Source organism: Cervus elaphus, chromosome 9 (genome assembly GCF_910594005.1).
Source record: "Cervus elaphus chromosome 9, mCerEla1.1, whole genome shotgun sequence".
NCBI classification, from domain to species: domain Eukaryota; kingdom Metazoa; phylum Chordata; class Mammalia; order Artiodactyla; family Cervidae; genus Cervus; species Cervus elaphus.
In genome coordinates, this window is record NC_057823.1 from 13,429,724 (window position 1) to 13,457,629 (window position 27,906).

Consider the following 27,906-nt stretch of genomic DNA (forward strand, 5'->3'; position numbering starts at 1 on the left):
CATTTTAAATATAGCCGTGTGTACAGGTCCATCCCCAGCTCCCTAACTATCCCTTCCCTCCATTCTTCCCCCCTGGCAACCATAAGTTCATTCTCCATGTCTATGAGACTCTTTCTGTTTTGCAAGTAAGTTAATTTGTATTATTTCTGTTTAGATTCCACATATAAGGGTTCTTTTCATAACAGAAAACTTGATCAGTAACTCATTTTCTCAGACCAAACTGGCAGATCAAGAAAAAAGGCTGTGCTCTTGATACACTATAGCAGGACCAGGAGTTCACTTGGAAGGAACCATAGAAGTCATTGGACTTCTCTTGTGGCTCAGATGGTAAAGAATCTGCTGAAATGCAGGAGACCCAGATTTGATCCCTGGGTGGGGAAGATCCCCTGGAGAAAGGAATGGCTACCTACTCCAGTATTCTTGCCTGGAGAATTCCATGGACAGAAGAGTCACCTGGTGGGCTAAAGTCCTTGGGATAACAAAGAGTCAGACATGACTGAGCCACTAACTCTTTCAGTTTCATAGAATTTATTGGTGCTATATGTGGAGAGGCCATTTAATGAGGTGATAGTGAGTCTACCTTAGTTCTTCTACCTTAGAAGTTGCCTTAGTTCTTACTTCTCACATGCTCTAAACTCCCTGTCTCCTGATTCCAGGGCTCCATGCCCTTCTGATGTAATTGTGAGCTAGGGTGCCAACTCAGGGCTGTTTCACTTCTACTACCCAAACTCATCTGTGTCAGGTATGTTAAATGTGAAGAGAGATCCTGAAAGAGAAATCTTCAGAGCAGATTTCTGCCATTGTCAGAGAACAAAGAACCTAGGTGCACCAATCTAAAGAATTTTCTCCTCCACAATTTAACACTTCCACTGGAAGAGGTTGGAGTTTCAAAGATGTGTTGCTGACATCAGCTGTCAGTATATGTATTGCCTGTCCTTTACCTGTAGCACCTGATTCTCCATGAGGACTGTGTCCATTGCTGACTGACTCCTCAGGGAGATCCAAGACTTGGAGGTGAAAGGCTGAGGTCTCAATTCTGAGTACAGTAGCAGAGAATATGAGAAGCCACTGGAAAGCTGAAGGATACAGGGCCCAGAAGCACATCCACAGGAAGCAAAGGCTATGGGGACAGGGGGTGAAATTGAGTGTGACTCTACTCAGTCATCTTTCTGTTTCTCTGCCCCAGGATTCTTGATTCTGCTGTTTTTGCCATCGGAATCCACATCCTTGAACATGAAACGTAAGTCTGCTCAGCCAGCCCCATTAGTGACATAAGCTGTGGAGCACCTGCTGGGGTCTGTGTCCTCTTACCAACAAAGGAAGAAGAAAGTAGGCTTACCCTGAATGTAAGGTTCAGACACAGTTTTCTGAATGTAAGAGAAGCTATTCCTCCCCACTCCAACATGCTCAGAAGTTTTTGTCTCTTCCTATTCCAAGAGAGGGCTTTCCAGGTGACTCAGTGGTAAAGAATGTGCCTGCCAATGCAAGAGACACAGGTTTAGTTCCTGGATCATGAAGATCCCCTGGAGGAGGAAAATGGCAACTCACTCCAGCATTCTTGCCTGGAGAATCCCCTGGAGCCTGGTGGGCTAAAGTCCATGGGGTCACAAATCATCAGACACGACTTAGTGACTAAACAACAATAACTTCCAATGGAAGCCATCCCATCCGTTCCTTCCCTTCCTCTCCTACTAGACCATCAGTTTGAAGCGGGCTTTGTTCCTCCTTGACCTTCTGACTGAGTCTCCATCCCCACTGCTTCTTCCCTCACAGCCTGTGCTTGGTGGTGCCCTCCAAACCCTCCATGCGTCAACACCGATGCCTGCCCCTGCATTCCCGGATTCAGTTCTGCATCTGAGGACAGCTTCACCAGCCCCTTGAAGAGTTGCCATGGTACAGAGCCTTGGGGTGGTGGAAATGCTCAGACAGATTTGGGGAGAGGTTGTGGTACATCTATAGCATTCAGCTCTGAAGGCAGCTCAGAAGCACTTTGTTGAGAATAAGAAAGGAGACACTTCAAGAAAGCATGAAGGAAGTGGGCAGTCCCAGAGGGGCTGCAAATTTAATTGACACAAAAATGGAAAAAAGTCCTTTCCTCTACATCATCACTAACTCTTGTTCTTTCTTGTCTTTTTGATAAAGTTATTCTAACAAGTGTGAGGTGATATCTGATTCTGGTTTTGATTTCCTTTTCATTGATGATTGGTGATGCTGAACACCTTTTCATGTACCTGTGGGCCATTTGGTAGTCTTCTTTGGAAAAATGTCTACTCAGGTCATCTACCCATTTTTTACTTAATCACTTTGGTTCTTTTTTTGCTATTGAGTCATATGAGTTCTTTATATATTTTGGATATTAACCCCTTATTTATGTATGATTTGTAAATATTATCTGAGGTTGTAGATTTTCTTTTCATTTTTTTTGATAGATTCCTTTGCTATACAGTCTTCCCTGTTAGCTCAGTTGGTAAAGAATCTGCCTGCAAATCAAGAGGCCCTGGTTCAATTCCTGGGTTGGGAAGATCCTCTGGAGAAGGGATAGGCTACCCACTCCAAAATTATCGGGCTTCCCTTGTGACTCAGCTGGTAAAGAATCTGCCTGCAATGTGGGAGACCTGGATTCGATCCTTGGGTGGGGAACAGCTACCCACTCCAGTATTCTGGCCTGGAGATTTCCATGGGTTGTATAGTCCATGGGGTGGGACACGACTGAGTGATTTCACCTCATTTTGCTGTACAGAGCTGTGTAGTTTGATGGAGTCCCACCTCTCTAGTCTGCTTTTGTTGCTTTGTTTTTGCTGTCAAATCCAAAAAAAAAAAAAAAGTTACTGCCAAGACCAATGTCAAGGAGCTTATACATTATGGTTTTTTCTATGAATTTTATGATTTCAAGGTAGCCTGATTTTTGTAATTAGCAAATTCAGGCTCAAAGAGATTGAGTGATGTCCAAAGTTATATAAAGTAGTAGAAACAGACCATATCTAAAGTCAAGGAGTTTTTAGTCTTCAACAAAATAGAACCACAAAAGGAAATTATTAAACATAAAGTTAAGATGAAAACTTTTGTTATGGGCATTTTGCTGCAATTTTTTTAAAATGAGAGGAAAGAAAATTATATGATTTTTCATCAAGAAATACTCTTCATCTACTCAAAATAGTCTGAGTTATTGGTAATAAAATAAATTATTCCTAGCATATTTGAAACAAGGAGTAAAAATTTTAAAAACCCTACAATATTCTAGGATATTAGACTTCTGGGTAATCCCCCCTCCTTTTTTTTTTTTACTTTTTCTCTGTTTTCTATGTATCCATGTATTATTTAAAATTTGGGAGAAAGTAAATTTTATCAAAGAAAGGAAAAGATGCTGTGATTACTGCACAGCCCTTGCTTGACCCTGGAAATATACAAAAGATTCCTTTGTGCACTTGCATATTCTGTCTCAGGGAGATATGCAGACTCTTAAATGTGGAAAAGAAATCTGGCTGTTGTTGTAACTGGATTTCAGCTCCTTCCTTGGACCACACTAGTCAGGTTGAGGAATCTCCCATCCTCATGTCTTCCCCTTCCAGGACTCATTCCCACATGCACCCACTCCACACTTTCCTATCCCTCAGCCTTTAATATGGGTCTCCAGCTATTGCCGTCATCTGAGAGGAGGAAATCTCAGTGATCAGATAGGGGCTGAACAAGAATTCTTCAGCTGTGCTTCCCTCCCCCTTCCATTCATATCCTTATGTTAATACTACCCACAGCCTGGACCTGGGGCCTTAGAAGGGAACGTCAATAGTCTAGATGAGAAACTCTGACCTGGGAAAGACCATTTGTCTACCCTGACTGATCATAACCCTGTGAGTCCTTCCAGGCCCTAAACATCTTTGGCCCCTGACTGGAAGGATCTCATACACGTGCAAGGGCCAAACATTCTATTCCTGCATTTTTACTAAGTTGCTGTTGTTCTTAGCATTGGTGTCCAGAACTTGCTCTATGGTTCCCTGACCTATTCCAAGGGGACCTGGCTCATGGGCAACTTCCCTCCTAAATTTAGGGACAGGGAGAGGTAAGATGCCAGAGAACACCTGCAGTGACTCAGCTGTGAGCTGCTTCCTCTTTCCCATGCATAACAGGCTCTGATAAAATGGGATTTCTACAGAAGTGGAGAGAGCAAATCTCCCCTAGAGACATCCTGGGGCATCTCGAGAAGTCTTAACATTGAGAGCTGGGGGAGTGCCTGATAAAGATTGTGGGGTGTACTAGGGCTGCTATGACTAAAGTGGAGGTGGAGGGGATCAATGGGTAGGAGCCTGATCACCTAGCCCTAACCTCCGCTGTAAATGATGGATATCACTCTGGACAATCCTCCAGCCATGACTGCCTCCATTTCCTCAGCATCGTGGGAAGCCTTCAGTATCACTGTCACTCACAGTTGGGAATGACTGGAGCTCACATGCATGTCTCTGATGATGCAAACAGCAACAAAGAGAATGGTCTGGAACCAAGTCATTTTTTCTGTCCACCCCAAAAGGCCTGCAGTGGGGATGCAGACCTCCTTCCAGTCCCCATATGACACAGCAGAGTGTTTTAATCAAGGTACGTGCAGATCCAGTCAGAGAGCAGGGATGAGCAGAACACTAAGCCAGCTTTCGGGAGCAACTGGTGCTCGTTCAGCCTAACCCTACAAGAGCTAATGAGGAGCTGAGTCAGTTCAGTCCTTGTGTCAAGATTAGGACGGAGCTGAGGGCCATGTGAATTCACAATGGAATTCATAACTTTGAGAGGTGACCTTTTGTCCTGTTGTGTTCCAGACATCAACAAGTGTGGATCATCATGGAACATGTCCTATGAAATATACGTAGACTGTGAGAACAGCACACTCCGATGCAGAGGAATCAGAACTCTTCCTCAAAAAGAATTTGAGAATGAGTGTACTAAGAAAATGTCTGGTAAGAAGGAACCCATTTCTTTCATTTCCTCATTCATTAAGTTTGGCCACTTATTCCAGGCCACAGAGGTCTGTTCTTAGCACCTACTGGTATCCCCTCTCTCTCCAAACCCCAAGGGTCAGAACCTCACACAGAGTGTCATTTCTGCAATACTTGATGCCCCCTTGACACTTGGCATCTTATCTTATTAAAGTAAAGAGAGGAGTGGTATTCAAGACATTTCAGGAGTTGACATCCAGTGCAAGGAGTCCCAGGGCACTATCTGTATTCTCCATCATTAATTGCCAAGATGAGACCTTTCTCACCTGGATCCCATACAGGTTTGGGCAAGCTAGGGGTCCTTTCAGACTCTCCTGAAATGATGGACCTGAGAACTCTGTCTAGAAATGTTGGAAGGGGTATATTCAAGCGTGGTCCCGTCTTCCCCAGCCAGCCCTGCCCCTGGATAACCTTACCCAGTTCCTTGGCTACTCAGCCTTTGTCTGTTTCACTATGCAAGTATCCACCATGCCCCTAACCAATAATTTCGATTAACGAGCCTATGGGAAACTCAAATGCCTGGGACCTGGGAGGATGTTATGTCAGAATGGGTGGGTGACATGAACCACACCACATATACTCAAAGTGGCTCCCGTCTGGCACAGATGGAAAGGGAGAGTGTCACTGGGCTTCATTGTCCTAGCCCGACTCTCTACTTAGGAGGTCGACAAAGGCCCCACATTGACTCAGACCACTTGAGCCTTGTGCAGAAGGAGCCCACAAGTTTGCATCCTTCATTGGATGCCCAGGGCCAAGAAGACAGAAACACCAGCAACTCCTCATCCATCACCACCTGCTTCCTTCTTCAGCCACCCAGCCCTCACACAAAGCTGGCCTCACTCAGATGATGAGTCTTATCATTTCATTTCAGTTTGGAAAATGCCTTGCAGGGGTACAGGAAATGGATCCTCACAGCACCAAGCCTGCATGGCTGGAAGTAGACCCCCGTTGTACCCCCAGTCTGGTCCCCAATGTCCAGGAGCCTCTGGCCTGTCTGGCATCATCTTTATACTCCTCACCCCTTCCTGAAAGCTTATTGTGGGTCCTGACTCAGGGATGGGTCTTGGACCAGCTTCATGGAGCTAGAGTATGAGCTAACATGGATGGGAGAGCACTATTCTTTCTACAAACGTATAGTACATGAGGTTCCACAGGGGCTGTGTCTATCAGTGACTGATCCCTCGAGAGGCCTGAGAAATGGAGAGAATGTGTTGATTTCTTGATTCCAAGTAAAGTACAGGAGCCTCAGGAATGTTGCTGAGAGTGATGGGCTATAGAGCCAGAGCCATCCAATAAGAAGGCAAAGGCCATGGGGATAGTGGTTGCAATTAGAGCTCAACTCTCCCCTCTTTGTCATCTCTGTCTTTCTGCCGCAGAACTCGAACTACTACTGCTGGAGACAATGAACACTACAGCCCAGAAGCTTAAAAGTGAGTCTCTGCCCCCAGCTCCATTGGTGACATAAGCTGGAGAGTGTTTGCCATGGTCTGGGTCCTCTCACCAATAAAATGGGGAAAGGAGGTTTATTCTGCAAAAGTATCCTCTAAGGATACTAACAGCTGTCACTCTTCCCCACTATGTCCAGAGTTTTCTGAGGCCTTTCACTTCAGATGGCAGCCATTCAACATTTTCCTCCCCTCCTCTACTTATCGGGTCTCTAGCATGCAGCTGAGTTTCTCGGTTTCTTGGGTCTTCTGACCATGATCTTCATCCGCACAGCCTCTATCACAACACGTTGTGCTCAGTGGTGCCCTCCAAACTCCAAATGTATTGATGCCAACACCTGTCGCTGCATTCCAGGATTCACGTCTTCAACTGGGGAAATCATCACCAGCCACTCAGAGACTTGTGATGGTACAGAGGCTTGGGGGTGGCATTAACTTGCGGGTGGCATATGCTGGGGGATGGTATATAGAGATTGTGGGAGGACACAATGGGATCTCCAGAGCCCTCAGCCATGCAAGCAGCACAGAAGTATTTTAACAAGCATAACATAGAAGTGACAGCACAGGAAAGTATGAGGGGAGTGGGTAATCTTGTTTTCATGATTAGTTGGGAGAGGGCTGAGAGCCGACATAGCAGAGCTGGGCTACCTGGTGCAAAGTGTAGCTCGGACACAGGCTCTTTGACACTTAGGAAGTTGTTTTTCCTCTCTGTGCATTATTTGCTTGTCTGTAAACCAGAAGTAGTCATCATACCTATCCCATATGAATGAACTTAGATTTAATATTTACCTTAGTGAAGAAAAGCTAAAGTTTCAGTTCAGTTCCGTTCAGTCACTCAGTTGTGTCCAACTCTTTGTGACCCCATGAACCGCAGCACACCAGGCCTCCCTGTCCATCACCAACTCCCAAAGTCCACCCAAACCCATGTCCACTGAGTCAGTGATGCCATCCAACCACCTCATCCTCTGTCATCCCCTTCTCTTCCTACCCTCAGTCTTTCCCAGAATCAGGGTCTTTTCCAATGAGTCAGTTCTTCACATCAGGTGGCCAAAGTATTGGAGTTTCAGCTTCAACATCAGTCCTTCCAATGAACACCCAGGACTGATCTCCTTTAGGATGGACTGGTTGGATCTCCTCACAGTCCAAGGGACTCAAGAGTCTTCTCCAACACCACAGTTCAAAAGCATCAATTCTGCACTCAACTTTCTTTATAGTCCAACTCTCACATCAATACATGACTACTGGAAAAACCATAACCTTGACTAGACGGACCTTAGTGCAGAGAAAATTGTCAACATGTGAGACCTATTATCGTCATTCATAATGTTACACTATTGTTATTTTTATGGCAAAAAGAAAGGCAGGAAATGAATGAACCAACAGAAGGAAAGAAACTCCCAGGAGGAAGCTCAGGCTCTCTCACTATCTCAAGCTCACCAGGAACTCCTCCTCATTGACCATTGTGGTTTCCCACATCAATCCTCACAGCAGACCCAGGATGCTAGCACACTTAGATTTTTTTTCCCCACCTTCTCCCAGTTTGCCCAACTATCATATTTTATTCTCGGAGTTTTACTTTTTCAGGGCAGAATCTATTTTTCAATAATCATATTTGGGCCCAAAGAGCTTAAGTTATGTATCCAAAGTCACACATTTAGTAGGGTCATAGAACCAAGATTCAGATCTAAAACTTAGAGCTTATTTTCAACAATATAAGATCTTGAGGGAAGTTACATTGCTTAAAAAGTTAATAAGATGGTAAATTTTATGTTTTATGAATTTTACCACAATACTAAAAAGTAGGGGAGAATTATATGGTTTTTACAAGAAATAGTCCTTGTCTACTGATAAAAGTTTTTGATGGACATTTATTGCTACTAAAGAAAAGTATCCCTAATATGTGCAATATGATGAGAAAAAAAATTTGAAGAAATTTCCAGGGATCTGTGTAATGGCCATATGAGTTTTTTTCTTTCTTTCTTCTTGTTTTTCATGTTTTAAATTATCTTGTTTTCCAAGTATCCATGGGTTACTTAATATTGTTTATAAAAGTAGATTTTATCAGATTTTGTCATCAAGGAAGGTCTTTGACTGACATTTAGTCTTTCTGTCACTCTAGACGTATTCCCAGAGTTTCCTTCATGCATTTGTATGTGTGTCTCATGAAGATTTGTAAACTGCTGAACATGGGGAAGAGATCAGGCTTCTAGTCCCAGCTCCTTCCTAGGAGCACACTTGTCAGGTTGAGGAATTCCCAACCCTCATATCCTCCCCTCCTCACACCCCATTTCCACTATCCTGCACTCAATTCCATCTCATCTCATCAACCTTTAAGACAGGTCTCCAGTGACTGCCACTGTCTAAGAAGGCAGGAAGATGTCTCAATGCCCAGTTAGAGGTTGAACTTGAATCCCTCAGTTGTGCATCCCTCCTACATCTTATTCTGTCTTACTACAGACCCTCCACCTGGGTCTGAGGCCTTAGAAAGGAAACCCTTAGGTCCAGAGATGAGGACCCTTATCTGGAGGGACTAGATGGCTGCCCTGACTCATCATGATGTCATGAGTCCTCTGAAGCCATAAAGTCTTTGGTTCCCTACTTGGAATATACAGGATCAAGCATTCTGTTCCTTCTTTTTGATTCATTCTTATGTTCATGGTTCTTCTCAAACGGTTACTCTGAGTAACCAAATATCCAAGGATTAATGTCTGGGATGGTACCTGGCCTGACCTGACCCCAGATCCTACTCACAACACATACACACACACAAATGCTCTCACCCCTAATGATCCATTGTACTGTTCCCTGCAGAGATCTCCATCCACACCTGGACTGCACCCTCAAGTATCAACAGCTCGGTGAGTGGCCCAGCAGACAACACGTGAAAACCCTCCATATAGCCCACCTATCTCCCCCAAGTTCTAACTTCCTCATATTCCTCCTCCCAGACGCTCTCCTGCTTCTTCGACAGAGTCCAGAATCTTCGTGAAAACATGGAATCAGTCCCTGTCCAGGACACTATCCAGGTAAGGATAGGACCCAGGGAGGCAGGTGGAGGCTTCCCACAGGTGCTGTGGGAAAATCTGGTCTGGGAGGAGATACCTCAACATAAGGGTGCACTGCTCTTAGGCCCTGCCTCTCCCAGGGTGGGTGGGAAGTGTGGACATGTGTAGTCACTGTTAGACTCCCACGTGCACCTTCTAAAAACCTTTAATCTTGCAGCCCCTGAATATTGGGTTTATGTCATCCTTGGCATTCATGTACACGTTTGACCTCTGAATGGCTGGATTCCAGGGGCAAAGACCACCCAAAGGATCCCACCTGGCCCTGCCTTTATCACTCAAACAGTTTCCAAGCTCTGTTCTCTGTGAGTGAGTGGGTAATGTCTCCATACAACCTCTCAGGTGTGTGAGCTACTGGCTCTGTGTCCTTATCTCTGCAGAACCTCATACAGGGGGTGGATGAAATGCTGGAGGCCCCCCGGGACCTGGAAACCCTGCCCAGCTCAGAGCAGCACCTTGTGGCCTCTAACCTGCTCACTGGCCTGGAAACTGTCTTGAGAGGACTGAGCAGGTCCCTGGACAATGAGTCACTGCACTTCAGTTCACCTTCAGGCACAGGTAATTACGTGGAACAGCCTTCAGGCTCCTGCTCTGCTCATTCCTGGTTCATTCCTTTTCCAACCTCACTAGAGCCCAGTGACCAGGGTTGTATTTCATGTTGATCTCATAAATAAAAACAAATTTTAAAAAATAAATAAATTATTGTGCTAAGCAAAACAATAAGACAGAGGAAGACAAATACCCTGGCTTCAGGTTCAGGTTGTAGAGTAGGCAATGGTAGGCAATGTAGGCAGTGGTTCAGATGGTAGAGTCAGCCTGCAATGCAGGAGACCTGGGCTCAATCACTGAGTCAGGAAGATCCCCTGGAGAAGGGAATGGCAATCCACTCCAGTACTGTCGTCTGGAGAATCCCATGGATGGAGGAGCCTCACAGTCTACAGTCCATGGGTTGCAGAGTCAGACATGACTGAGCCACTAACACTTTCAAAAAACAATACAAACACCAAGGTCATCAACATAGAGAACAGATTGGTGATTGCCAGAGACGAGGATAGCAGTACAGAAAATGGTGCAAAGAAGTCAAAAGGTATAAGCTTCCAGTTAAAAGTAAATAATGGGAATGTACAACATGGTAACTATAGTTAATAGTACTGTACTGTGTATTTTAAATTGCTATGATAGTACATCTTAAAAGGACTTACCACAGAAAAATTTGGAACTCGGTATGATGACAGATTTTAGCTAGCTTTTGTGGTGATCATTTTGCAATATATTCAAGTATGGAGTCACTATACTGTCAATTATACCTCAATAAGAAAAACATAAATGAATAAAATTATATATAATATACACTTTCATTGTAAATAAATTATGAGCATAAAAATAATGCTAATGAAAAGTTTAAGACAAAATACAAATGGTTACAAAAGGGAAATGTTTTAATTTGGAATAACATAATTTTCTCATGTTATCTGTCATGTAGGTATGATCTGTTTCAATTGAGTATTTGTTTTGCTTAGCACAATTATTTATTTATTTTTAAATTTTTATTTTTATTTATAGTAGTTTCAGGAGTATAGCATAGTAATTTGGTATTTTTACAGAATACACTCCATTACAAGTTCTTACAGGACAATGGCTATATTCCTTATTCTAAACAATATATCCCTGTTGCTTATCTATTTATTTTAAACATAGCGGTTTGCATTTATTAATCCCATAACTCTAACTTGCCCTTCCACCCTACCATCTTCCTTTTGGTAACCACTAGTTTCTTTTCAATATCAATGAATCTGTTTCTGTTTTGCATATCTTGGTTTATATTATTTTTATATTTCACATAGAAATTATATACAGTGTTTGTCTTTCTCTATCTGGCTTATTTCACTCAGCATAATACTCTCTAGGTCCATCTACAATGTTGCAAATGGCAGAATTTCATTCTTTGCTGTGGTAGATTAATATTCTATTCTACTTAATCACCACATCTTTTCATCCCATTCCTCCACTGACCGACACTAAGGTTCACAATTTTAATCAAAGTGTAAAATCTAGTAGCATTCAGTTCATCATAAGGTTGTGATCATCACCTCTATTTATAAAATAACTTCAAAAAAAATAAAATAAAATAAATTAAAAAAAATAATAAAATAACTTCACCTCTCCAAAAGTAAAAACTGTAGCCACTGAACAAACAGTCCTCAATCCTCTGTTCCCCTGGTCCCTGGCAACCACTGATTTGTTTTCTGTCTCTATGAATTTGCCCTGCTGGAAATTTTGTATAAATAGAATTAAAAGTATATGACCTGAATGTCTAGCTTCTCTCACCTAGCATAATGTTTCCAAGGTTTATCCATGTTGTAGCATGTATCAGTATTTCATTCTTTTATGGCTGAATAATAATGTATTGTACATGGATGTACCTCCTTTTGTTTATCCATTCATCCATTGATGGACATTTGGCTGGCTGCCACCTTTTGACTCTTGTGAACAATGCTACTATGAATGTGGTGTTTCGTTTCTGCCTGCACCTCACAGCATATGGGAAGTAGGATCTTAATTCCTTGACCAGAGACCAAAACTGTGTCTCTTGCATTGGAAGCACGGAGTTTTGGAAGCACTGTACCCCCCGCGAAGTCCCTGTAGCACAAGTTTTGGTTTGAATAACTGTTGAATAAAGTTCGTTTGGGCACATAATAGGGTGTAAAATTGCTTGGTGATGTGGTAGTTCTATTTTCAACTTTTTGAGGAACCACCAAACTAGTTTTCCAAAGTGGCTATATCTTCATTTTACATTATCAACAGCAATGTGTGAGGGTTCCAATTTCCTCATCCTCAGCAACACAGTACTTCCATTTTGCTTTCTTTTTCTTGTAGCCATTCTAGTGTGTGTCCAGTGATATCTCATCATGGTTCTATCTGCATTTCCCTAGTGACTAAGATGTTGAACATCTGTTCATGTCATTGTTGAATTTGGCGATATTTTATTGGAGAAACATCTACTTGAGTATTTTTCTTTCTTTTCAATTTCAATTTTTTACATTTGGTTGTTAAGCTGTAAGAGGTCTTCATAGATCTTAATTTAGATCCTATGAGATATGTCTTTTCAAATATATTCTCCCATTCTGTAAATTACCTTTTCACATTTTTGTTGTCTTTTCACTTTAATGAATAGATATTTCCATTTTGATGAAGTCCATATAATCTTTTGGCACCATTTTGAATACTGTAGGTTGGCAGTAAGTTTTGAAATCAGAAATTGTAATGCCTCCAAATTTGTTTTTCACCTTTAAGACTGCTTTGTTTATCCAGGCCACTTGCAATCCATTATGGATTTTAGGATGAGCTTTCCATTTCTGCTGAAAATTAATTTGATGATGTCAGAATTTTGATACAGATTGCATTGAATCCATAGATCATTTTGGGGACTATAGAGATCTTAATAGGATGGTTCTTATCCATGGACACAGGATGTCTTTTTTTTTTTTTTTTAATTGTTTATTCTCCTGCAAGGCTGTTGCTTCACTGTATAAAAATAGCACCAGCAAACACAGTATATTGCAAAATTAAGACAGTAATATTCTTCACTGGACACTATACAACTAACAAACTCTTCTCCACTGGCAGTTATTTCTAGTGGGAAGATCATTTTGACCCAAATCCAAGGATAGCTGTAAGCAAGTTACAATGTCATATAAGGTATAAGATAACCATGTTATCCTTGAATTACATAATTTTTATAATTAGTTTTATCAGAGATAATTTCAGGAATTCTGAATGTTATAACTGGAGCCTAGCCTAAAAATCACAGGATGCTGTGGAAAAGATACACAGTGTTTATCTGAAGGCATTAGAAAGTTAAGGGGTATTTACTTCAGGAAACATTGTTACAAGTAGTTTCTTTTGCTAAAAGTTGCTTTTTAAATATCTATCCACCACTAATTTAAGACAACTATGCTAGATTAAGTTGTTTCAAAGTAGTTTATTTAGGGGTTCCATTTTCATTTCTCAATAGATTTTATGTATTTTTCATATACTTCTTCACTCATTAGTTCACCTAGTTCTGAAGGGTTACTGAATGTCATCTTGATCAGCCAACCATCTTCATAACAAGACTTGTTGACAAGTCCTGGATTTTCTGCTAGAGCTGTATTAATTTCAGTTACTTCTCCTGATAGAGGGGAATAGAGTTCACTAGCAGCTTTCACACTTTCCAAAGCACCAAATTCCTATTGTTTGTTCAACTTTGTCCCAACTTCAGGCAGACTACAGTAAACAACATCTCCCAAAGCTTCCTGTGCAAAATTGCTGATTCCCACTGTTCCAACACCGTTTTCTGTTGTTACCCATTCGTGTCTTTCTGTGAATTTCCGCACCGACAGCAGAGCAGGGCCGGTGCGCAGTGCCCGGACGGCACCTGCCCGCAGTCCCCATGGCCCCGGCGAGCAGGGCGCGCTGGGTGCCGAGATGGCGCACAGGCTGCCGACCGCGGCCCGCACGCTCCGCACCGCTTGCAGTGCCATGTTCGCACGGGTGCAGAGGGTCTCGGCGCGGCACCTAGAGCACCCGACACAGGATGTCTTATGATTTATTTAGAGTTTCTAATTTCTTTCAACAGTCTTTTGCAGTGTTCAATATACAAGTCTTGAGTTTCCTTGGATAAAATTTTTCCTTGTATCTTGTTGACTATTTGTGTATCTATGTTCAAATTGACATTGGTTTATTGGGATTGCTATGCTGCATTATCTTGTTTTGTTCTTGGGATAATGATGGTCTCATAGAACTATTTAGGTAGAGCTATTTCTCTTCTATTCTATAGAAAAGTTTACAAGGGATTAGTGTTAATTCTTCCAGAATGCCTGGGAGCATTCACTGTAGAAGCCATCTGTTCTGGTCTTTTCATTTTGGAAAGTTTTGGATACTGATTCAATCTACTTATCTGTTAATGGATTGCTCTGATATTCCATTTTCTTAAGTCAACTTTTTGTATTTTGTGTCTCTAGGAATTTCTCCATTTTATTTAGGTTGCACTTCATGTTGTTGAATAATTGCTCTTATATTCTCTTACAATCCTCTGTAAATTTAAATGATATATGCATATACCACTATTATGTGTACCAAATGATATTGCTTATAATAATAATATCATTATTTATAATATACATTATTATAAAATTGTTATTTATATATCATTGATAAAATGATATATGATCATTTATGTGATTATGCAATCACATAAATATTGCACATATGATTGCATAATCACATAAATGATTATACATATAAACCATATGATATGTCATATGATTTAGATATTTTGACAGCATATTTAGATAGCATGTAAATCAATGATAAAAATATATCATTATTTTCTGATCTACCATGGAAAACCATATAATATACATTATGTAATATATATAAAGTACATATTTATGTGATATATTAAGGGGCTTCTCTGCTAGCTCAGCTGGTAAAGAATCTTCCTGCAATACAGGAGACCCTGGTTTGATTCCTGCATCAGGAAGATCCTTTGGAGAAGGGTTGGGCTACCAAGACTAGTATTATTGAGTTTCCCTGGTGGATCAACAGTAAAGGTTCCAATATTAATCCAAAGTTTACAATGCAGGATACCTGGGCTCAATCCCTGGGTTGGGAAGATCTCCTAGAGGAGGGCATGGTATCCCACTCCAGTATTCTGTCTGGAGAATCCCCATGGACAGAGGAGCTTGCAACCCCTGGAATTGCAAAGATTTGGACATGATTGACCAAATAAGGGCAGCACACAGCACATAATATATTAAAATATTTATTTTTATGCATGCAAATAATGGTAGTATGTGTACCATGATAGGCACAATTACTAATCTAACTCCCTTCTATAACCCTCACAACTCTTAGAAATGTCACTGGAGGCACTGGATAAAGAAGATAAGAATGTCACCTTGATTCAGAATAACATAAAGATGATACTGATCTGGGATACAGTGCATGAATCTAATGACTCAGGTAATGGTTATGGCAGGGTACAGGTCCCTAGGGATTCAAAGTGAGATGCGATAATCAAAGGTGCAATAAACAGAAATGTATACTTTAAAGGAAACTATGGGTAATGGTGGGGCCACAGGGACATAGTTCATTAAAGGATGAGTCACGTTGGATACCCCAAGATATCAACCTTGCCCTTGTCCTGCAGGTCCCATGGTGGTGGGCCTTGTCTCCATGCCTGGGATTGAAAAGTTGCTGGATAAAGTCTCCCTGATCGTGGATACTGAGGAACAGGCAGTTCCACACGAGACACACAGGGAATTGCTGCAAGAAACGCCCCCTATCCTGCTGTCAGATGTCATATCCGTTTTCATCAGCAACAGTAACACACAGAACCTCAGTTCTCCAGTCAAATTTGTCTTCAAACATGTGAGTCCTGGGGGGATGAAGCTGTGGTTGTGAGAAAGACCTTAGTCCTGGGCACAGCCTTTGTGCTTCAGGGATGTCCATCACGGGTGCATCATATCCCAAGGAAAGTCCATCATGAGCTAGATTTGGGTCAGCATTTCTAAGCAACAGAACCACCAGCTCAAACCTACTTCCTGTTTCTACAGTCAAGGACCCCTGAAACAAAGGGGAAGGTGCACTGTGTCTTCTGGGAGCAGGGCCAGAATGGAAGTGGCCACTGGGCAACCAGAGGCTGCAGGACGATGGACAGCCGAGACGACAGCACCACCTGCCAATGCACCCACTTCAGCAGCTTTGCTGTCCTCATGGCCTACTACAATGAGCAGGTGACACCCCTCAGAGGGGCTACATTCAATATCTTGATGTGGAACAAATCCTCACACATGTAAAACCTGAAAAAAGTACTGTCTCCCAGTTATCGCAGGTCAGTGATCTGGCATGGTATAGCGGGGATGTCTGCTCAGGTTCTTCCAAGGCTGAGTCATTCTGTCAGCCTAGACTGCATTCTGATCTGAGGTTTGCTGTCCTCCTCTAACCCTCTAATTTTTGCCACAATCAGTTCCTTGTGATAGTAGGACTGAGGTCTCCTTGACTTCCCATCTGTCAGCAGGTGTCCATGTTTAGCTCTTAGGGGCTACCTGCATTTCTTCCCATGTGGACCTCTCTTGGGAACTTTAATACAGTACAAAAATTAGTTTTATGCAATAAGCCAAATAGTCTCAAAAGTTAAAGTGTGTCAGAATCATCTGGAGGGCTGGTTATTTATTTTTAAACATTTCATTCCTAAACAAAATCATATGTAGAAACATGCTGCAAAAATAAATTTAGTGCTATCATACTCAATTGCTTTTTATCAAGAAGCACCTAATTTGCATGTTTTAACATTTATTTTCTTCATCCTTTGTGCACCTCCCTCTTTCTTATTCCCTCTCTCTCTTCACCCAGACTTATACTAAAAGGAAATTGGCAGATATTTTTTCCTTGTCCTCAGGTATTTAGGATGATTTCCAAAAAGAGGCGAGCTTCCCAGGTGGCTCGGTAGTAAAGAATCCACTTGCCAATTCAGAAGAGGCAGGAGACTAAGGTTCAATGCCTGGGTTGGGAAGACCCCCTGGAGAAGGAAATAGCAACCCAGTCCTCTATTTTTGCCTGGAAAATTCCAGGGACAGAGGTGCTTCACGGGTTACAGTCCTTGAGGTCACAAAGAGTCAGACACACCTGAGTGACTGAGAACACATGCACACCAAAAAAGAGGCAGACATTATCAATTTTAAGCTACAGCCAACATCCAAGTATAGCAGTGTTTCTCTTTTACCCAAGAATTTAGTTCTAAATCTGTAAGGATTAGTGGCCATCATGAAGAAATAGTACAGGGATAAACTGTGCAGAATTCAGAGTTGGGAGTTGATACCTGGACATCATGACAATGGGTAGAGACTTTGTCATACATCACTACATTATGGGGATGGACGATGGTGCTCAAAATGTAGCTTCTCACCTCTGTGGACCTATTGTGGTAACTGGGAAGCTTAGTCATGCTCAAAAGTCTAGCGGGAAATAAACCCTTGTGAGAATCAGGGCTTGGTATTCACCAGTTCAGTTCAGTTCAGTTGCTCAGTCGTGTCCGACTCCTTCAGACCCCATGAACCACAGCACGCCAGGCCTCTCTGTCCATTGCTAACTCTCGGAGTCCACCGAAAACCATGTCCAATGAGTCGGTGATGCCATCCAGCCATCTCATTCTCTGTCGTCCCCTTCTCCTCCTGCCCCCAAACCTTCCCAGCATCAGGGTCTTTTCCAGTGAGTCAACTCTTCACATGAGGTGGCCAAAGTATTGGAGTTTCAGCTTCAACATCAGTCCTTCCAATGAACACACAGGACTGATCTCCTTTAGGATGGACTGGTTGGATCTTCTTGCAGTCCAAGGGACTCTCAAGAGTCTTCTCCAACACCACAGTTCAAAAGCATCAATTCTTCGGCGCTCAGCATTCTTCACAGTCCAAGTCTCACATCCATACATGACTACTGGAAAAACCATAGCCTTGACTAGACAGACCTTTGTTGGAAAAGTAATGTCTCTGCTTTTTAATATGCTATCCAGGTTGGTCATAACTTTCCTTCCAAGGAGTAAGTGTCTTTTAATTTTATGGCTGAAATCACCATCTGCAGTGATTTTGGAGCCCAGAAAAATAAAGTCTGACACTGTTTCCACTGTTTCCCCGTCTATTAGCCATGAAGTGATGGGACCAGATGCCATGATCTTAGTTTTCTGAATGCTGGGCTTTAAGCCAACTTTTTCACTCTCCTCTTTCACTTTCATCAAGAGGCTTTTTAGTTCCTCTTCACCTTCTACCATAAGGGTGGTGACATCTGCATATCTGAGGTTATCGATATTTCTCCCAACAATCTTGAATCCAGCTTCTGCTTCTTTCTCTTGATGTACTCCAGCCCAACATTTCTCTTGATGTACTCCTCATATAAGTAAATAAGCAGGGTGACAGTATACAGCCTTAATGTACTCCTTTTCCTATTTGGAACCAGTAAGTTGTTCCATGTCCAGTTCTAACTGTTGCTTCCTGACGTGCATACAGGTTTCTCAAGAGACAGGTCAGATAGTCTGGAATTCCCATCTTTAAAAATTATTCCACACTTTATTGTGATCCACACAGTCAAAGGTTTTGGCATAGTCAATAAAGCAGAAATAGATGTTTTTCTGGAAATCTCTTGCTTTTTCAATGATCCAGTGGATGTTGGCAATTTGATCTCTGGTTCCTCTGCCTTTTCTAAAACCACCTTGAACATCTAAAATCAGCTTGAACAGCTGAAGCCTGGCTTGGAGAATCTCACACTAGCTTGTGAGATGAGTGCAATTGTGTGGTAGTTTGAGCATTCTTTGGGATTGCCTTTCTTTGGGGTTGGATTGAAAACTGACATTTTCCAGTCCTGTGGCCACTGCAGAGTTTTCCAAATTTGCTGGCATATTAAGTGCAATACTTTCACAGCATCATCTTTCAGGATTTGAAATAGCTCCACTGGAATTCCATAACCTTCACTAGCATTTTTCGTAGTGATGTTTCTAAGGCCCACTTGACTTCACATTGCAGGATGTTTGGCTCAGGTGAGTGATTATACCATTGTGATTATCTGGGTTGTGAAGATCTTTTTTGTACAGTTCTTCTGTGTATTCTTGCCACCTCTTCTTAAGATCTTCTGCTTCTCTTAGGTCCATATCATTTCCGTCCTTTATTGCGCCCATCTTTGCATGAAATGTTGCCTTGGGGTCTGTAATTTTCTTGAAGAGATCTCTAGTCTTTCCCATTCTGTTGTTTTCCTATATTTCTTTGCATTAATCACTGAGGAAGGTTTGTTTTGTTTTTTGTTTTTTTTAAATCTCTCCTTGTTATTCTTTGGAACTCTGCATTCAAATCTCCTTTGCTTTTCACTTCTCTTCTTTTCACAGCAATTTGTAAGACCTCTTCAGACAGCCATTTTGCTTTTTTGCATTTCTTTTCCATGGGGATAGTCTTAATCCCTGTTTCCTGTACAATGTCACAAACCTCTGTCCATAGTTCATCAAGCACTCTGTCTATCAGATCTAGTCCCTTAAATCTATTTCTCACTTCCACTGTATAATCATCAGTTCAGTTCAGTTCACTTGAATCACTCAGTCGTGTCCGACTCTGCGACCCCATGAATCGCAGCACACCAGGCCTCCCTGTCCATCACCAACTCCCAGAGTTTACTCAAACTCATGTCCATCGAGTCAGTGATGCCATCCAGCCATCTCATCCTCTGTCATCCCTTTCTCCTCCTGCCCCCAATCCCTCCCAGCATCAGGGTCTTTTCCAATGAGTCAACTCTTCACATGAAGTGGCCAAAGTATTGGAATTTCAGCTTCAGCATCCGTCCTTCCAATGAACACCCAGGACTGATCTCCTTTAGAATGGACTGGTTGGATCTCCTTGCAGTCCAAGGGACTCTCAAGAGTCTTCTCCAACACCACAGTTCAAAAGCATCAATTTTTTGGCACTCAGCTTTCTTCACAATCCAACTCTCACATCCATACATGACTACTGGAAAATCCAAAGCCTTGACTAGACGGACCTTTGTTGGCAAAGTAATGTCTCTGCTTTTAAATATGCTATCTAGGTTGGTCATAACTTTCCTTCCAAGGAGTAAGAGTCTTTTAATTTCATGGCTTCAGTCACCATCTTCAGTGACTTTGGAGCCCCCAAAAAATAAAGTCTGCCACTGTTTCTACTGTCTCCTCATCTATGTATAATCATAACGGATTGAATATAGGCCATACATGAATGGTCTAGTGGTTTTCCCTACTTTCTTCAATTTAAGTCTGAATTTTGCAATAAGGAGTTCATGATCTGAGCCACAGTCAGCTCCCAGTCTTGTTTTTGCTGACTGTATAGAGCTTCTCTATCTTTGGCTGCAAAGAATATAATCAATCTGATTTCAGTGTTGACCATCAGGTGATGCCCATGTGTAGAGTCTTCTCTTGTGTTGTTGGAAGAGGGTGTTTGCTATGACCAGTGTGTTCTCTTGGGAAAACTCTATTAGCCTTTGCCCTGCTTCATTCTGTACTTCAAGACCAAATTTTCCTGTTACTCCAGGTGTTTCCTGACTTCCTAGTTTTACATTCCAGTCCTCTATAATGAAAAGGACATCTTTTTTGAGTGTTAGTTCTAAAAGGTCTTGTAGGTCTTCATAGAACCTTTCATCTTCAGCTTCTTCAGCATTACTGGTTGGGGCGTAAACTTGGATTACCGTGATATTGAATGGTTTGCCTTGGAAACGAACAGAGATCATTCTGTCATTTTTGAGATTACCTCCAAGTGCTGCATTTTGGACTCTTTTGTTGACCATGATGGCTACTCCATTTCTTCTAAGGGATTCCTGCCCACAGTAGTAGATATAATGGTCATCTGCTTTAAATTCACCTGTTCCAGTCCTTCTTAGTTCACTGATTCCTAGAATGCAACGTTCACTCTTGCCATCTCCTGTTTGACCACTTCTAATTTGCCTTGATTCTTGGACCTAACATTCCAGGTTCCTATGCAATATTACTCTTTACAGCATCGGACCTTGCTTCTGTCACCAGTCACATCCACAACTGGGTATTGTTTTTGCTTTGTCTTCATCCCTTCATTCTTTCTGGAGTTATTTCTCCACTGGTCTCCAGTAGCATATTGGGCACATACCGATCTGGTGTGTTCATCTTTCAGTGTCCTATCTTTTTGCCTTCTCATACTGTTCATGGGGTTCTCAAGGCAAGAATACTGAAGTGGTTTGCCATTCCCTTCACCAGTGGACCACGTTCTGTCAGACCTCTTCACCATGACCCGCCCATCTTGGGTGGCCCCACACGGCATGGCTTAGTTTCATTGAGTTAGACAAGCTGTGGCCCGTGTGATCAGATTGGCTAGTTTTCTGTGATTATGGTTTCAGTGTGTCTTCCCTCAGATGCCCTCTCACAACACCTACTGTCTTATTTGGGTTTCTCTTACCTTGGACGAGGGGTATCTCCTCACGGCCGCCCCTCCTGACCTTGAATGTGCAGTAGCTCCTCTCGGCCCTCCTGCGCCCATGCAGCCACTGCTCCTTGGACGTGGGGGTGCTCCTCTCGGCTGCCGCCCCTGGTCTCGGAGTTGGGGTAACTCCTAATGGTCTTCATTAGGACTCTCTTATTCCTCAGTCCTTCCATGCACAGATTTTATCATTCAGATCCCATGAATTTCTAAATTTCTGAACCGGGAGAAAGTTATGCATAAACATAAAATAAACATAACATATCCATAAACATATCCATAACATAATCTACTCAGCACCTCCATTCCTGATTTCTCTATGTCTAAAAATAAAATTGGCGGAAGGGTCATTACCCCACAGTAGGAAAGCATGATTGATCTTCTCTCTTCTGGGTCCCAGGAGGAGGATCCCACACTGACTGTGATCACCTACGTGGGACTGAGCCTTTCTCTGCTGTGCCTCCTCCTGGCGGCCCTCACCTTCCTGCTGTGCAAAGCCATCCAGAACACCAGCACCTCGCTCCACTTGCAACTCTCACTCTGCCTCTTCCTGGCCCACCTGCTCTTCCTGACAGCCATCGACAGAACTGAGAGCAAGGTACATATACTGTCCCAGAATACCCCTGCCCCAGGGATGCTGAGTTCACGGGGCCATACTGCATTGGACTCCTTAATAATATGGGATTCCAGGTAATGTTAGATGGATAAGTAGCCAATTCACATGGACTGACATAATTAGAAAGCAAACATTCAATTGATAATTCATTCATTTACATCAGAGTTATCCCCAGTGGCAAGTCATAGAAGCCCTGGGGCCATGCTCCATCCTGACAAACCATCCTGGTGACATCTTCCTCTTCCTCCAGGTGCTGTGTACCATCATCGCGGGTGCCTTACACTATCTCTACCTGGCCTCCTTCACCTGGATGCTGCTGGAGGGTCTGCAGCTCTTCCTCACTGCCCGCAACCTGACGGTGGTCAACTACTCCAGTGTCAACAGGTTCATGAAGAAGTTCACGTTTCCAGTGGGCTACGGAGTCCCGGCTGTGATTGTGGCCATTTCTTCTGCATCCAGGCCTCATCTTTATGGAACACCCAAACGGTGAAAGCAAATTCCCACCATCCTAACTTCTCATGCATGACTATGGCTATCATAGAACCAACATAGCACTTTCATTTTATCTTTCTTAATTTATTCATTTTAATTTAAGGATAATTACTTTACAATATTGTGGTGGCTTTGCCATACATCAACCTGAATCAGCCACAGATATACATGTGTACCCCCATCCTTAACACCCCTGCTTCATCCCTCCCCACCCTATCCCTCTGGGTTGTACCAGAGCATCGGCTTTGTGTGCCTTGCTGTTTGCATCAAACTTGCACTGGTCATCTATTTTACATGTAGTAATATACACATTTCAATGCTATTCTTTCAAGTCATCCCACTGTCCCCTTCTCCTGCAGGGTCCAAAAAAATCTATTCTTTACACCTCTGTCTCTTTTGCTGCCCTGCATATAAGATCTTCATTACCATCTTTCTAAATTTCATATTTAGGCATTAATACACAGTATTTGTCTTTCTCTTTCTGACTTACTTCACTCTGTATAATAGGCTCCAGTTTCATCCACCTCACTAGAATTGACTCAAATGAGTTTCTTTTTACAGCTGAGTGATATTCCACTCTGTATATGTACCACACCTTCCTTATCTATTCATCTGCTGGTGGACATCTAAGTTGCTTCCATGTCTGGGCAATTGTAAATAATGCTGCAGTGAACATTGGGGTATATGAGTCTCTTTCAATTCTGGTTCCCTTGGGGAGTATACCCAACAGTGGGATTGCTGGGTCATATGACAGGTCTATTCCCAGTTTTAAAGGAACCTCCACACTGTTCTCCTTAATGGTTGTACCAGTTTGCATTCCCACCAACAGTGTAAAAGTGTTCACTTTTCTCTACACACTCTCCAGCATTTATTGTTTGCAGACTTTTTGATAATGGCCATTCTGACCAGGGTGAAATCATACCTCATAGTGGTTTGATTTGCATTTCTCTAATAATGAGATGTTGAGCATCTTTTCATGTGTTTGTTAGCCATCTGTATGTCTTCTATGGAGAAATGTCTGTTTAGTTCTTTGGCCTACTTTTTGATTGAGTTGTTCATTTTTCTGGTACTGAGCTGCATGAACTGCTTATATATTTTGGAGATTAATTCTTTGTAAGTTGCTTTATTTGCTATTATTTTCTCCCATTCTGAAAGCTGTCTTTTCACCTTGCTTATAGCTTCCTTCATAGGGCACAAGATTTTAAGTTTAATTAGGTGACATTGGTTTATTTCTGCTTTATCTCCATTATGCTGGGAGGTGGGTCTTAGAGGATCTTGCTATGATTTATGTCAGAGACTGTTGTGCCTATGATTTCCTCTAATAGTTTTATAGTTTCTGATCTTAACATTTAGGTCGTTAATCCATTTTGAGTTTATTTTTGTGTATGGTGTTAGAGAGTGTTCTAGTTTCATTTTTTTTTACAGGTGGCAGACCAGTTTTCCCAGCATCACTTGTCGAAGAGACTATCTTTTCTTCATTGTATATATCTGCTTCCTTTGTCAAAGATAAGGTGTCTATATGTGCACGGATTTATCTCCAGATTTTCAATTTTGTTCCAGTGATCTATATTTATGTTCCAGTACCATACTGTCTTGATGACTGTAGCTTTGTAGTATAGTCTGAAGTCAGGAAGGTTGTTTCCTCCAGTTCCATTCTTCTTTCTCAAGATTCCTTTGGCTATTTGAGGTTTTTTGTGTTTCCGTGCAAACTGTGAAATTATTTGTTCTAGTTCTGTGAAAAATAGCATTGGAGTTTCATAGGGATTGCACTGAATCTATAGATTGCTTTGGGTAGTATACTCATTTTCACTATATTGATTCTTCCAATCCATGAACATGATATATTTCTCCATCTATTTGTGTCATCTTTGATTTCTTTCATAAGTGTTTTATAGTTTTCTATATACAGGTCTTCTGTTTCTTTAGGTAAATTTTTTCCTAAGTATTTTGTTCTTAATGTTGCAATAGTGTATAGGATTGTTTCCTTGATTTCTCTTTCTGAATTTTCACTGTTTGTTAATAGGAATGCAAGGGATTTCTCTGTATTAATTTTATATCCTGCAACTTTTCTATATTCATTGATTAACTCTAGTAATTTTCTTGTGGCATCTTTACGGTTTTCTATGTAGAGTATCATGTCATCTGCAAACAGTGACAGTTTTACTTCTTTTCCAATCTGGATTCCTTTTATTTCTTTTTCTTCTCTGATTGCTGTGGCTAGGACTTCCAAAACTATGTTGAATAGTAGTGGTAAGAGTGAGCACCCTTGCCTTATTCCTGATTTAGAGGAAATGTTTTCCATTTTTTGCCATTGAGAACAATGTTTGCTGTGAATTTGTCATATATAGTTTTTGTTATGTTGGGGTATATTCCTTCTACACCTACTTTCTCGAGTTTTTATCATAAATTGTTGTTGAATTTTGTCAAAGACATTATCTGCATCTATTGAGATAATCATACCATTTTTATCTTTCAATTTGTTAGGATGGTGTATCACATTGTTTGATTTGAGAATATCTTGCATCCCTAGAATAAAATCCACTTGATCATGATCTATGATCTCTTTAATATGCTGTTGGATTCTGTTTGTTAGAATTTTGTTGAGTATTTTTACATCTATGTTCATCCATGATATTGGCCTCTAGTTTTCTTTTTTGTGGTTTTTGTCTGGTTTTGGTATCAGGATGATGGTGGTCTCCATAAGGTTCTGAGCCAGGTGTGCTGTGCATTTTGTACTCTTCCCAGATCCAAGCAACTCAGGCGACCAGATGCTTGGCGAGTGCACTGTCCTAGGTGGGCCATGCATCTTATGCACCTCTCCAGTCCAAGCTGCTCAATTTATCTGTTGCACATCTATGCCAGGTGTGCTGTGTGTCTCCTTTGGGGAGCTGGTCTCAGGCTGTGACACTCCTGGCCAATGTGAACTGTCCAGGATCCAAGGAAGATGTGGTTATCGACTGACGGCCTGCTCACAGTTTGGTGGAAATGCAGTCTTGGGGCCAAGATTGCAGCAACCCCTTGCATTCCAGCTCTGGCTGTCACACCATTACCTCTCTGCCTCCAGGGAAGGAGGGTCATAAATGGCAGCAGCTTAGTCTCCTTTGGTTTTCACTAGGGCACAATATTTGTTCTGTGAGCTCACTAGGTGTCACCATGGAGCCTTGAGCCTACCTGCAGGAAAGGTCCTTTGGCCTTCTTTGTCTGTCTGGTGTTCACATGGTTTGGGTTACTGTGTTACATTAGTCCCCTCTGATTGTCCACAGGGCATTCAAACCCAGTCTTTACCCTAAGAATCAGCCATGCAGCCCAAACCTCTGTACCCAGCCCCCACTAGCTGCCAGTGGACTTGAGCATCTGAGCTGCTTCTCCACTAGTAACTGAGGCTCAGCATGTATTCTGTGGTGATTTGTTGTTGTTGTTGTTGTTGTTATGTTGCCCCCTGAGATTCCTCTATCTCCCAGAGTTTGCTTAAGTTTATATCAGTTGCATCAGTGATGCTATCTAACCATTTCATCCTCTGCCACTCCCTCCTCCTTTTGCCTTCAATCTTTCCCAGCATCAGGATATTTTCCAATGAGTCAGCTCTTCACATCAGGTAGTCAAGGTAATGGAGCTTCAGCCTTAGTCCTTCCAGTTAATATTCAGGGTTGATTTCCCTTAGGATTGACTAGTTTGATCTCCTTGCAATTCAAGGGACTCTCAAGAGTCTTCTCCTGCACCACAGTTTGAAAGTATCAATTCTTTGGCACTCAGCCTTCTTTATGATCCAACTCTCATACCCATACATGACTGCTGAAAAAACTATAGCTTTAACTATATGAACCTTTGACAGCAAAATGCTGTTTCTGTTTTTCAGTATGCTGTCTAGGTTTGCCACAGCTTTCCTTCCAAGGAGCAAGCGCCTTTTAATTTCATGGTTGTAGTCGCCATCCACAGTGATTTGGGAGCCCAAGAAAATCTGTCACTGAAAATCTCTTTCTGCTTCTATTTGCCACCACGTGATGGGACAGGATGCCATGGGGTTAGTATTTTTTAATGTTGCGTTTCAAGCCAGCTTTTTCACTCTCCTCTTTCACTCTCATCAAGAGACTCTTTAGTTTCTCTTCACTTTCTGCCATTAGAGTGGTGTCATCTGCATATCTGAGGTTGTTAATATTTCTCCCTGCAGGCTTGATTCCAGCTTGTGATTCATCCAGCCTGGTATCTTGCATGATGTATTCTCAGCCTTAATGTAGTCATTCCCCAATTTTGAACCATTCAGTTGTTCCATGTCCAGTTCTGTTGCTTCTTACCTACATACACGTGTCTCAGGAGACAGGTATGGTACAGGTATGGTGGCCTGGTACCCCCATCTCATTAAGAATTTTCCACAATATGTTGTGATGTACACAGACAAAGACTTTAAGTGTAGTCAATGAAGCAGGAGTAGATGTTATTCTGGAATTCCCTTGCTTTCCCATGATCCAGTGGGTGTTGGCAATTTGATCTCTGGTTCCTCTGCTTCTTTGAAACCCAGTTTGTACATCTGGAACTTCTTGGTTCACATACTGCTGAAGCCTAGCTTGAAGGATTTTGAGCATAACATTGCTAGCTTGTGAAATGAGCACAATTGTACAGTAGTTTGAACACTCTTTGGCATTTCCCTTCTTTGGGATTGGAATGAAATATATTATGATATCTGTCTTTCTCTGTCTGCCTTACTTCACTCAGCATGACAATCTCTAGATCCATCCATGTTTTCACAAATGGCACTGATTCACTCTTTTCTATAGCTGAATAGCATTCCATTGTATATATGTACCACTTCTTTATCCATTCCTCTATTGATGGACATTTAGATTGCTCCCATGTTCTGGCTATTACAAATAGTACTGCAAAGAACATTGGGGTGCAATTATCTTTGTAAGCCATGTGTTTCTCCAGATATATGCCAGAGTGGGATTCCTAGATTATATGGTAGCTCTATTTTTAAGGAATGTCCATATTGTTCTCCATAGTGACTGTACCAATGTACCTTCCCAGGATTAGTGTGGCAGGATTACCTTTTCTCCACTCCCTCTCCAGCATTTATTTTCTGCAGACTTTTTGATGATGGCCATTCTGACTGGTGTGAGGTGGTACCTCATTGTGGTTTTGATATCCATTTCTCTAATAATTAGTGACGTTGAGCATCTTTTCATGTGTTTTTTCACTATGTATGTATTTTTTAAAGAAATGTCTGGTTAGGTCTTTCTCCCATTTGTTACTGGTTTACATATATAGAGAGAGAAAGAAAGAGAGAGAGAGCTGTGTACATGAACTCTGTACACTTTGGAGATT

At 41.9% G+C, this 27,906-nt stretch overlaps 1 protein-coding gene and 1 pseudogene across 1 annotated transcript in view; one reads left to right on the top strand and one right to left on the bottom strand.

Moving 5' to 3' along the window:
* The window catches only part of LOC122699352 (adhesion G protein-coupled receptor E2-like), a 34,993-nt gene that overhangs the window by 2,011 nt on the left and 5,076 nt on the right, over window positions 1-27,906 (top strand). The window contains exons 2-14 of the mRNA XM_043911183.1: window positions 1,187-1,240; window positions 1,774-1,893; window positions 4,803-4,940; window positions 6,356-6,409; window positions 6,699-6,833; window positions 9,236-9,282; window positions 9,373-9,450; window positions 9,867-10,044; window positions 15,385-15,492; window positions 15,680-15,900; window positions 16,086-16,265; window positions 21,880-22,077; window positions 22,346-22,581. Coding sequence (XP_043767118.1) covers window positions 1,187-1,240; window positions 1,774-1,893; window positions 4,803-4,940; window positions 6,356-6,409; window positions 6,699-6,833; window positions 9,236-9,282; window positions 9,373-9,450; window positions 9,867-10,044; window positions 15,385-15,492; window positions 15,680-15,900; window positions 16,086-16,265; window positions 21,880-22,077; window positions 22,346-22,581 — 1,747 coding nt within the window. The remainder of the gene's footprint in view (window positions 1-1,186; window positions 1,241-1,773; window positions 1,894-4,802; window positions 4,941-6,355; window positions 6,410-6,698; window positions 6,834-9,235; window positions 9,283-9,372; window positions 9,451-9,866; window positions 10,045-15,384; window positions 15,493-15,679; window positions 15,901-16,085; window positions 16,266-21,879; window positions 22,078-22,345; window positions 22,582-27,906) is intronic.
* LOC122699356 lies at window positions 12,996-14,009 on the bottom strand (annotated as a pseudogene).